At 43.3% G+C, this 12402-nt stretch overlaps 1 protein-coding gene across 3 annotated transcripts in view; it reads left to right on the top strand.

Annotated features, from left to right (window-relative positions):
• LOC147267808 (calmodulin-binding transcription activator 1-like) overlaps window positions 1–12402 on the top strand; it is a 58705-nt gene extending 46303 nt beyond the window's left edge. For 2 of the 3 annotated variants that reach the window (XM_086198876.1, XM_086198878.1), the window contains 11 exons: window positions 3547–3695; window positions 4265–4449; window positions 4539–4617; window positions 4744–5011; window positions 5353–5870; window positions 6027–6175; window positions 6304–6550; window positions 6689–6757; window positions 6968–7113; window positions 7197–7268; window positions 7993–12402. In XM_086198876.1, coding sequence (XP_086055002.1) covers window positions 3547–3695; window positions 4265–4449; window positions 4539–4617; window positions 4744–5011; window positions 5353–5870; window positions 6027–6175; window positions 6304–6550; window positions 6689–6757; window positions 6968–7113; window positions 7197–7268; window positions 7993–8068 — 1958 coding nt within the window. In that variant the 3' untranslated portion in view covers window positions 8069–12402. Of the gene's footprint in view, window positions 1–3546; window positions 3696–4264; window positions 4450–4538; window positions 4618–4743; window positions 5012–5352; window positions 5871–6026; window positions 6176–6303; window positions 6551–6688; window positions 6758–6967; window positions 7114–7196; window positions 7269–7443; window positions 7475–7992 lie in introns of all 3 variants that reach the window. The other variant, XM_086198877.1, reaches the window with a different exon arrangement.

Genomic DNA, 12402 nt, shown 5'->3' on the forward strand with positions numbered 1-12402 from the left:
GTGCTCCAGTTTAGTTTCTGGTGATGGCGATGACGACCTGAACCTCCTGCAGCTCCGAGTCTGGCGGGCTGATTTGAAGCGCTTCTGCTTCTTCTTCACCAGACACAACGTGGAGACGTCTCTCTCTCTCTCTCTCTCTCTCTCTCTCTCTCTCTCTCTCTCTCTCTCTCTGTCGGAGATGTGTGTGTGCGCGAGTCTCTTGCTTCAAACTAACGGGGTTGAGCAGAAGCGGGAACAAAGAGAGCAGCAGATATACAGTAGGAAGACTGGCTGTTTGGGTTCGTAGATTATTTGATTTATAGCTCTTTATCAGGGTTGTGTGTTGCATGTCATAAGTTGTTATTTCGTCACGGGCGAAGTATCGCTTGCTGTTGAATACTGATTTTGTAGCGGTAAAGCCTGCAGCTACTTTTGCATAACAGTGAAAAGATTGTGGTACAAGTGTTCGAGCCACTGTCGACCCCAAACAGACGCCTCAGGTCTCCACATCATTTGCATGCTTCACATTTTGACTCTTTGGCTCTTGCGTGCAGACCTGATTACTACAAGCTGGTTGAGCTTTATTGGTTAATCAGTAAGTCCATAATAACAAGTGCATGTGGCTAATGTGGCTGCTGCCTCGGCCCACGTAGTAACAGGCCTGTAGGCTAACAAGTGGGGATGTTGTTGATCAGATAAAACACAATTATGCATGAGATGTTGATTTGTTGTTCAACGCATGAATAAATGTGTGGTATGAATCATTCCACCGTTGAATAATATTCCTCTTAAATGTGAGTGATTGAAGGACAGAAATAATATGAATTTCAATGTGTAAGAAGATCAATTATATTAACAAAGATTATGCAAAATTGGTTGCTTGATGCGGCTGGGGATTCCACTGGTGTCAATGTGTCATTTAGCTTATGCTTACCTTAACAAAGGTGTTTTAAATTGGGTCCACAATGCACAGGAGTGTGTGGAGATCAGGTCACATCAGCTTAATGGTGAGAGCTTACGTGGACACGTCAGGGACCAAGACACACTGCAGGAAAAGTGTCTTTGAGTCACTTAACACTTTCAAAAGCAGTTGAATGTCTGAATAAATAGCAGAATAATGATAGTGGACACTAGTTACGGAGGTTCACTGGAATAATGATGGTTTTTCAATGGATTGATGTCAGTCAATTCAATTTTCGTCTAAACTGTTTTGTTAATATTATTAATTTATGTATCTGTCTGTATGCTTATGCAGTTGCTTGGTTGACTGTGGGTCCATCCTGTCATCATGCTTTAACACAGTCTTGACATTATTACCAAATTACTGTTGTTGTTGTTGTTGTTGAGTGTTCGAGAAGGTTTTGAATGATTCTTAAACACAGGATGATGATGAAAACACAGGAAGTTAGTGAAAAATACATTTACATGGCAGTCATAATTATTGTTCATGCACACATATTTGCAAAAACCTTTCCACAAATTGGGAAGAGATTTTTAAAATGTTGCTTGTTAGTCCAGGTTAATTTTTAAACATATGTTAATCTCCAGCAGAATAGATTACTGCAACGTCCTGCTGAAAGGTCTGAGACAGATAGAACTGATCCAGAATGCTGCTGCCAGCAATGTACCAAGGAGTCGGTATCAGTCCACCTCTCTGACCACTGCACTGGCTACCAATTTCTAAAAGAACTAACTTCAAAGTACTTAAAATTGTCCATAAATATTTAAATGGTTTAGGTCCAAAATACTTTGCCTGGACCAGGACAAACCTTTTAGGCCTCCCAGGTTGGCTCAGGTCAGGGTTCTGAGTGGTTCTGAGGGTTGAACCTAAAACTGGCTGATATGCTTTTAGCCACTATGTTGCTCAAGACTCCAACAAAATGCTGATTGTTTTTGTATCTATAACTATACTTTACTTTAGTCTCTTCTTCTTCTTTTTAATTTTTTTTTTTTTTTTTACATTTGGTTTTTAAATTCGCTGGCGGCACTGTCGCCTCACAGCAAGAAGGTTCCAGGTTCAAGTCCCAGCTCCATCACAGGATCTTTCTGTGTGAGTCTGCATGTTCTCCCTGTTCCTGTGTGGGTTCTCTCTGGTACTCCAGCTTCCTCCCACAGTCCAAAGACATCAAGAGAGGACGAGGCTGATTGATACTCTAAATTGACCGTAGGTGTGACTGTGAGTGTGAATGGTTGTCTGTCTCTATGTGTTGGCCCTGTGATGGACTGGTGACCTGTCCAGGGTGAACCCCGCCTCTCGCCCAAAAAGCCGCTGGGATAGGATCCAGCCCCCCACAACCCTTAACAGGAATAAGTGGAAGAAAATGGATGGATGGATGGATGGATGGATGATTTTTAAATTCTCGTGTTTGTTAATTGCGTGCATATGTTGTTGCTGTTCTCTGTAGCCTTTGGACATGGTTTTGTTTTCTTGTCTGTACTTCATCTGTTTCACTTGAAGAATTGTATTTCTGTGAATCATGAGTTGCACTGTGCAGGATGAAGAATAAATAAATCTGCCTTGTCTGGACTTAATACACACCTGCTATCTGCTGTAGATTTAGATAGTTTCAAGTCACAACCAGTGTATTCTTTTCAGTCACTGAGCAGGCATCTCTGTGTCCACGCTCTGGGAGGCTGACAAGACTTGCTTGCAGATTATGATTCTAGTGAGGTTTGGAACCCCTTCCTCAAATCCAGATTCATGCGCTCAGACCACAGGGGCAATGCAAATCTAACAGCATGTTGTTCTTAGGCAGGGTAGCAGTTATCTTCACACTCTTATGTTGACCCTGTCGGCAGTACATCTTGCACTACCTGTATCCATGTTTTGCACATCGCCCTCTATATAGAGAGATTTTGGTCTGAATTTTCAACACAATCTCACAGGTTATCTTTGATAAACTATCTTCCATCACTGTGCGGTGTGGCGTTACCTTCAATCAGCTATCAAATCCCATGATGACTCGTGTGTGTTTATTTGCATTCTGAACTTTTGTACACACTGATGTATGATGGGTGAGGAGGGCGGTGCTTCTCTTGTGTTTGTTCACTGAAGCAGTGTAGTGTTTTGCTTTAGATGAGTTGGAAACGCCCCCTTCTGATGGCGGACTGGAATGGGTGGAGCCTGAGACTTGATGAAAACTAACACGGCTCCACCGTTCCTAGTTTGTGTGCTGCATGCAGCTGATAGAAAAGTAGGGGCCAAATGAGAGGAGGGAAATAGAGAGACGGAGTGAGAGAGCAGCAGGTGCAGTGACACAACGTACACTGCAGCAAAACTGCTGCAGCCCTGGAACAAAGGGTCACATTCATGTACAGTCATGCAAAACTTGAATTGTCATCATGTGTACAGTTTTGACACGTAAATGCTCATCATTCCTAGTTTCCGTTTATGGATTAAGGCTTTGGCTTTGCGTTTTGTTTTATTATCAAGTGTTCGGGCCCCCTATGAAAAGAGCATCTCTTGTGAACTCTCCCTGACTCTAATATCTAACATATTATGTATTTGTTTAACATAAACAACCAGATGTGCTATCGTCTCAACTTCTCCTGGCTTCTATTATATAGATACCCAGTTCAGAATGTCCATCTTGGAGCGTCTGGAGCAAATGGAACAGAGGATGGCTGAGATAACCAATCAAAACCCCAGCTCAGAAACCATAGCAACCAAGGGTGGAGGAGTGGAGGGAGGGGGAGCCTCTGATCAGCAGTCTCAAGTAAGACAGGAAGTAGTGACTTTGTTTTGGATGCATTTTTTTTAAGCAAATAATTCATTTGAAAAGAAATCAAATTGATTTTTTTTCACTTATTTAAAAAGTTGGAATTGCCTGGATTTTTACTTCCTCATAGTTTGTCTGCTGCTAAAAAACACCAGCAGTTCTAAAATATCAGTTTATATCAAGTCAGTACTGATAATTGTAATCATGATGTATACATTTTTGGCTCTTTTTTTAACAGAAAATGTACTCAGTATTCTGCAGACCTCGACCAAGGAGGTGTATTGAGTCATGGCTGAAAAGATGCAGGATGTATTGATAATCAGTTTATCATCGATTTGTGGTCCTCCAAATTGGTTTCATAGATTCCCACCCCTGATATGTCACACTGCCCTCCAGCTCCCAAAGCGATCCTGGTGATGTTAGTGACGTTGTTCAGCTCTTGATTCTTTCTCTCTGAGCTGGAACTTGAAATACATTTTTATTAAACCGCCAATGGACATAAAGCTTTTGAAAGTTCTCAGCGAAGTTACTTGAATCATGTTGCCCATTTCTGTCTCTTCCTCCAGATCTCTCCTGACCAGGGTTCATTCGAGGGTCGAGTTGTGGTTGTGTGTGAGAAGATGATGTCTCAGCCATGCTGGGCTTCATCTAATCAGCTTGTTCACAGTAAGAACTCAAGAGGAATGACCTTACTGCATCTGGCTGCAGCTCAGGGTTATGCAGGGCTCATTCAAACACTCATTCGCTGGCGGTGAGTAACACACCAACTTGACACATACACAGTCATGGAGGTGTAGACAGTTATTTTACTGTATTTCACTTGGTTGTCGTGTTCTGCAGCACGAAGCATGCTGACAGCATTGACCTGGAGCTGGAGGTGGATCCTCTCAATGTTGACCACTTCTCCTGCACTCCACTGGTGGGTGATCACCATTGTTATTCATGTGTTTTCTCTCCATGCCTGTGTCTGTGTGTGTGTGTGTTTGTGTGTGTGTGTGTGTGTATGCGTATGTGTATGTGACACGTACTCCTTTGGTCTCACCAGATGTGGGCTTGTGCTCTGGGTCATACTGAGGCTGCGTTGGTGCTTTACCAATGGGACCCAAGAGCTCTAGCTATTCCTGATTCTCTTGGACGTTTGCCGCTCAACATCGCGCGATCCCGTGGTCACACCCGATTGGCCGAGCTTTTAGAGCAACTGCAACAGACTCCGCAAGTTCAGGGCCAGCCTGCTGACACCTGGATGGACAGGTGGAGAGGAGAGTCACAGCTCAGCAGAAGAAGCAACACCCACTCCGCTAACCCTAACTCAGGTGGGAAAAGTATGCTGCAACATATTATAGCAGTGTTTTTTCCCAGTAATCCTCAGATCATTTTACGGTCTGTGAGAAATTAGAAAATGAGCAGTATCACACCGGGTCACATCAGCAGGATAGTGCAGGATTTTTAAACTGCTATATTGTCTCATTTTATATGCTAAGGGGACTACACAGCTCTAGCTGCTCCACTTGATTATAACCATTATTGACTGCAGGGACAATTGCTTTGCTCACTGTAGTTCAGGCCGTACGTCTCCTATTAATATATCAAGCCTGATCGAAGTTGATGGTGGCCTTACTTGATATGTTTATTTCACCTATCGCTGTTTCTCCAGAGCTTAGGAGAGCCAGCACTGACAGCCAGCCAGACAACCAGAACTGGAGCCAAACTGGACAGCGAGCCTCACAGGGAACCCAAGGAGAGCAGGGAGGTCCACCCCCTGCCAAGAGACTCAAACCCAGCTCAGACACCCAGCAACAGCTAGCTAGCCACACCCCTAGCATCAACACCCTCAACTCACTCCTCAGCTCCTCCCGCAGTTCTAACCCTCGACGTTCTCTCCCACTGAGTCCTCTACAGAGTCAGCCCTCCAACATCAGCTGTCAAAATGCCCCTCCTGCCAGCTCCAGCCCTAACCGTCTTCAGCTCCCAGGTGCCCAGTTCTCCCACCTGCAGGTCAGGTCTGGAGGGGGCACCCGGTGGAGTCTGAGACACTCCCTGGGCCAGAGGAGCCTGGCCAGGAGGATTTTGGGAAAAGAAAGACTGTCCATTCACCTTCGCCAGAGAGTGGTGTCTGATAGGGGGGAGGAGACAGAGCTACTGACCTATCAGGACAATGCAGAGGATTTACAGGTGGGGGGAGGGGTGGATGTTGAGATCAGCGCACATCTCTGCCATGCAAATTATATATGAAGAGTGACATATGTGGCTTAAACAGAAATGTTACAGGTTAACACCTTCTCCCATTCTGTGTGTGTGTGTGTGTGTGTGTGTGTGTGTGTGTTACAGATGGATATTTCAATGTTAGCTGATCACATCATGGAGACTTCAACTGGAAGGCTCAAACAGGTGACTGTGGAGACTGATGAAGAGTCTGTGAAGGTTGGGATCAGCAGTGATGTCAGATTACTGTCTGGTTGCATCGGTGAGGTGGAGAGGTTAGTCAAAATTGTAGCCATTAATATTTATATCTCATGAGATAGCATAGGTCCCTCCATTCTTTCTTTTTTATGTAGATATAATTAGACATGTGGTTTGTTCTCTCTCTCTCTTTGCTTTCCTTCAGGTTTCTAAACTACAAGCCCCAAATTCCTGTCCCCAGATCAAGCTCCATCTCAGGGCCTGAGAATCAGCAGAGTCCTCAGGCTAAGCAAGCCCTGCCTTCCCCTTGTGACTGGAGCTCCTTCCTCTGTGCAGCTATGAAAGAGGAACGGTTGAAAGCAGACTCCTCCTTTCTAGCCATGACTGAAGCAGAGCAGCGAGAGCTGTATGAGACCATAAGGAATGCTCTGCACTCCCTTAGAAAACACAAGGTATCCAGGATCTCCACTGCTTCCTCACCATGGATTCTGGTGTTGACTCGGTTCCTCTTGCTTCCCTTTTCTCCCTTGTATAATAACAAGCTAAAGAAGGATCTGATCCATTTGACATGTAAATGCTCCTCTGCTTAGGGTCCCATTCAGGAACAACGCAAAGAGATTGCAGCAGTGATTCAGCGCTGCTATAAGAGATACAAGCAGGTGAGGTTCCACCTTCTGCTAGGCACAAACTAAAAAGATACATAAGTAGTTAGTACCATTAATTTCCTCATAAATTTGTGGAATTATATTATTTATTTCAATTTTTTGTGATGAGAGTCACAACAACAAAATAAACGTGATGTGGATGTTGTATTTTCACACAGTTGGAGCAAATACTCTGCTTTACAACACTGATTTTCTGTGTCTCAGTATGCACTTTATAAGAGGATGACCCTGGCAGCCATCCTGATCCAGAGTCGTTTCCGGAGTTTCCATGAGCAGAGGAAGTTCCAACAGAGTCGTAGAGCAGCAGTCCTCATCCAGCAATACTACCGCTCCTACAGACACTCCCTCAGGTACTTCAGACATGCAAGTACACACTTGCTCACACAGAATAGTTTTACAAAAACAATTCTTACACTCAGATTTTCACCCACAGCAACCTCCTAACTAAAAAACAGAACCAGGCTGCGCGCAAGATCCTGAGGTTCCTGCTCAGATGCCGCCACAGGTGATGCATAACACTCTCCTCCCACCTTCAAACATCACCACACACACACACACACACACACACACATATCCAAGAACACGTACATGCATGCACTTTGCCCACACACATTTACAGCCCACTGCCACACCTGCGCTCACTCCATTGGTGCTAATGTTGTTTTACTGTTCCTGTGAAGCCCCTTGATGGACCATAGGCCTCTGAAACGGGTGAGTCCTCTCTCTCCCTCTCTCCTGGTGGCTGATGCCTGTTTGCATGTCAGCAGAGGGAGGGGGAGAGGATATCCTGGATAAGCATCCTTCCCTCTCTCTCGCTCTCTCTCTCTTGCTCTCTCTCTCTTCTTCCCTCCCTATCTCCCTATGTCTCTGTCTCTTTTCGAGGACTGCTGAATGATATAGGTACCTCTGCATGACTGGCAGCTAGATAGAAAAGCAAATCTTGCATACGGTCTTCCTGGGGCTGGGGGCATGTTCTGAGTGACAGTAGGGGACTCTTATTGGTCTTGCTTGTCTCTTTTTTCATGCCTTGATGGGTGGGGAGGATAGCAGGATGGTGTGTGTGTGTGTGTGGGTGGGTGTGTGTGTGTGGGTGTGTGTGGGGCGAGCGGGCACTGGGGGGGTATTTTGAATCTTTTATGTACATAAATGTTATAAAATACTTGCATTGATTCACGTACACATAAGAAACTCTCTCTAATGTGTCTCTAATGTGTGTGTTTCTTTCTCAGGGTCAGAGAGCAGAGAAAGGCCAGGGGTCCTGAGAGTCCACCGCCAGGCCCCACACACAGCCCCCTCAGCCTGTGAGCAATCTCTACACCCTCCCTGCCCACCATCTCCTCTTTCTTTTTCCTCTCCTCCATCCTCCCCAAATTCCTACTCCCTTACACCATTCCCCCACCCCCTCTCCGGCCCATTCCGTCCTCCTCTCCCTTCCTCGTCTCTCGCCCCCTATGCCCTTTTCTCTCAAAGGGAAAAACTCTTCCCAGACAGACTGAGGACAGGATAGGTGTCCATCATGGCAGCTCAGACAGACAGACTGCTGGGTGGAGCACAGGGATCTGGCTCCGCCCACAGCACTGATCCTCCTCCACAGTTTCACTGGGAGGTCATCACATTAACCTCATGGCATTCTTTGCACTCTTCATGGGTATGTTTCTTTGCAAGTCGACGAGCCAAACGAGAGAGAGCAACGAAGCGCCGGACGATGACATCCCGCTGTTCACGGGCAGCGCCTGGATGTGGTGAAAGGCTTCCAGGATAAACAGCTGGCTCGTCAACGGCTACCTTGAAATGCTGAACGCGTACAAAACCTGATGGGTTTTGTACCCAAACAGTGAACCATGAAAGAATAAGAAAACATAAACCAAAAAACTCACTTCTATGTTGCATTTGCATGCAAGTTTTCTTTTTGCTTACTCCTCCTCTCTATCATCCTGAAGAGCTATAATGGCAAATCATTCTGCTGACTCAGTGTATCACAATTTCACCAACCACTCTGACTCACAGGCTTACAAAACCTATTAATCAGTCGCCCGATCAAAAGGGGAGGAACTGCACTTGAATGTAAGAGGGGCATTGTTCGATAAGGGTTGGGGTCTGAATAACGATGTCTTAATTTGTTACATGGACTTTGTATGGAGTCGTTCTCAGAGGCAGCACTTTGCTCGCCCGATGTGGTGTGTCCGTGTTTGTTCAATTCAATGCATGTGTTTGAGCCGCGAGCTCCTGCATGCTTGCCAAACTGCTTTAGTGTCGTTTCTTTTGTATTTCTATATGTAGTTGTGTCTCACTGTCCTCATCAACCTATCCTTGCCCTGCGTAATGTGAATTGTGTAAAGACAAATGACTTATTTTTGGGTGCTTTTTTTAAACTTTATTTATTTAAGGGTCTAATTATTTATTTATTTTATTGGCTCAAGAGTGGCTAAGCTTGAGACTGGTTTTCCCCCCTTGTGTGGTAAAATATGACATGTTCCAATGGTTAAATGTCTGTTAGTTTGTTCTTTGCGTGAACCTCTAAATCCTAACTGTGGTTTTGAGGAGAGAGTCACATACCATTGCCTTGACTTCTTCTTGACTCTGAGAGGTCTCCATGCTGGCTCTGTACAGGACATGGGTCCTTAACCTGCCCCTATACAGGGCAGTGATCCCCATATTAGCCCATATGGGCAATCAAATCCATATTTTGGACTATTGCATATTCCTGTATATAAACTGACGAGGTAAGGGGATACAAGGACCCTGAAACTTTTTCATAAGAGGACTGTATTTAAGATTATAAATTATTTTACTCCCATAATGAGAACTTAACATAGAGACCTGGGTACACAGGACGGCTGTATTGCTTGTAAATAATGTAGATATTACAAAAGGAGTAATGTGCATGAGATTTAAGACAAAGAAACAGCAAAAAGAACATGTTAGTGGCTATGGACTGTGAGAGGATTTTAACTGCTTCACTTTAAGAGTATCCAGTATAAGTGTTACTGAAAAGAACATTTTGTTAAAGCATGCAAATGAAAAATCTAATGTTAGAATTATAAGTGGGAAAACAACGTTAGCTGAAACAATGATCTTTCAAGACAAAACATTTACACTTTGTGCTTTTGTTTCTTGGCTAGCAAAAATTAAACCCTTTTTGCCAGTAGTGCCAATTATTATGAATGCTATTTTGCCTAACAATATGTTCAGTTGGGGAACCAACACCCAAAAGATAAGAGTAAGATCCACAGAGGCAACACACACAAACACACACTCAGACCATAAACAGTAGAAGAGTTCTAGTACTAGCTCAACCGTAGACCTCCTACAAGTTCAGAAGTTTGTCGAAGGCAGACTTGCGTATAGATGGTGATGATGCAAAATGATACTAATGGTGATGAAGATGCTGAGGATGAACGTTGAAATGTGAATGCAATGACCCAAAAAAAGGGAAGAGGGCGCTACTTTCTTTACAATGTGGTAGTGCTCCAGCAACTCACTACCTTTAGTTAAAGCCCATTTTCACTACTGCAGCGGATCCAGCCTGGCCTCCAGTCAAAGCTTTCCATCTTCAAACAGAATGTCTCCTCCACACTTTTTTAACATATCATTTGACTCATGTTCCTTTTCTCCACATTGTCACTGCCATTATATGACATGTACTTAAGAATTCTGGAAAGCTCTGTTAAGAAAGTGCCTGCTCAATAACAGAAAAAAAGTGCAAGCTAATATCAGGAAATATCTATTGTATGTGTTCCAAATGGTTGCCAGTTACCTGTTTATTTTTCCTAAATTGTGTGTTTAAAAAAAAAAAAACAGTGTTAAACTTGAGCCGAGTCTAAGTTCGATACTCTGATTTGTCAAGTGGTATGAATGAATGCTCATGGCCTGATGTGTTGCTTTATGAGACAAACCGGTAATTGCAGTATCAAATTTTGCCCCACTTGTGTGTGCATTTTTGCAGTATCAGAACAACAACAACAAAAAAAACATTAAAAAAAAAACCATAGAATCCTGCTTCTATGTGTGAAAGGCAGAAGTGTCACGAGTCTATTCAACACCCCAGTGTTGTTGTCGGGAGGACGACGTGTTTTCTTGCATGGACTCACTTTGTCTGTCTTTCCTCGGAAATGTTCTTGTAGCATTCAAAATGAAAGCATAACCCAGCAGTTTTCCAGAAAACAAAAGAACTGTCCTACACATTTCCTTCCATTGTCTCTTTCTCTCTCTCTTTCACTCTCTCTTTGTCAAACATACATACAATTATACACAAATGTACACATTCAGACACCTGAACACAAAAAAAGGCCACACTCTTTCTCTCTGTGCTTATGTCTTTGGGAAAAATTAAATCTCTCCCTTAGATTTTACTCAGGGTTGAAGAACGGAGAGATGGGATGTGGAGCGATAGCAAGCACTGATTTGTAACTGTGTACATTTGTGTATGTGCATATTTGTTTGATAGGGATGCTCCAGTTGTTTGTTCACAAATTAAAAACCCACACATTTTGAAATGATTGACACTCCTAGTAATCCAGCCTCATCTTGTGAAGCAGTGAATGTGATCTGTTTGCTTCATTTCGAGCTGTACCTTTGATCACTTTTTCTACAAGAAAACAATCTCCAAGTTCCTTATTTTGTAAGATTTTGCCTAGATATAAATTCAATTCAAAGCAAGTAATGAGTGACATTTCTATTTATACTTGTCATAAACGCACAAGATTATTACAAATAATTAAAGATACTGTAAGTAACAGCCATGTATCACCTTGATTTTCTTTCGAACAAAAAAAAAGTATGTAAACTAATAAGTTGGCAGATTTACAATTGGAAGATCTCTATTATGTGTGTTTCACTGAGCCATGGTTAGGACAGCGCTGTCAGGAGCACCTATGCTGCTGTTATCACTAGAACTGCCCCTCCTCTCACATCAGCACAACAAAAGTCACACAGCTTTGAACTCCTTTACAGATTGTCTACACACATTTGGACACACGCAACAACAACAACAAAAAAGAAACCAAACGCTTGCGCTTGTCAACACGCATACAGAATAATACACACGTGTGAAACTAAACACAGATGCAGAAACTCCATCCACATGTTCATGTTTTTGGAGAGGATGGTGACTGTAAAAAGAGTTTGTAGAGTAGATCAAGTTAAAAGATATGAAATATTGCCATAGTAAACAGCTGGTAGACAAATGCAGAGATGGCCTCTGTTCCAATAAGTCTGCCTAGAAATGAATGGTATAACCTTTCAGGCCTTGTTTTGAGAGGGGCGTGGCCAAACACCACATTGCATGCTAGAGTGGTAGACCCTTATAGATAATCTATGGCTAGACCTCTCCTTGCCTTCCTCTTCTTCACCCTGTCGTCCCTCTCTCATCTCCTGCTGTATTCCCACCTTGCCTGCTGTTGTGTTCTCCATGCTGATCTCAATCTTTCATTCCTCTTCTTTCGTAGCCTAGTTTTTACTTCCTTTGTTTTACATCTTTGCATGCACAAGCATCACTAAACTGTTGATGTTTTTAAAAAAATATTTTGTTGCTGAGGCCATGCAAAGTGTTTTGAATATTGCCCTTATATGTGGAAAATGTCTTCTGAATGCTTTACATAATTTCTGCTGTAAAATGAAATCAGAATAAAAAGAAAATT

This window comes from Aulostomus chinensis, chromosome 3 (assembly GCF_037954235.1).
Source record: "Aulostomus chinensis isolate RoL2024-O1b breed Wild chromosome 3, RoL_Achi_v1.0, whole genome shotgun sequence".
NCBI lineage: Eukaryota > Metazoa > Chordata > Actinopteri > Syngnathiformes > Aulostomidae > Aulostomus > Aulostomus chinensis.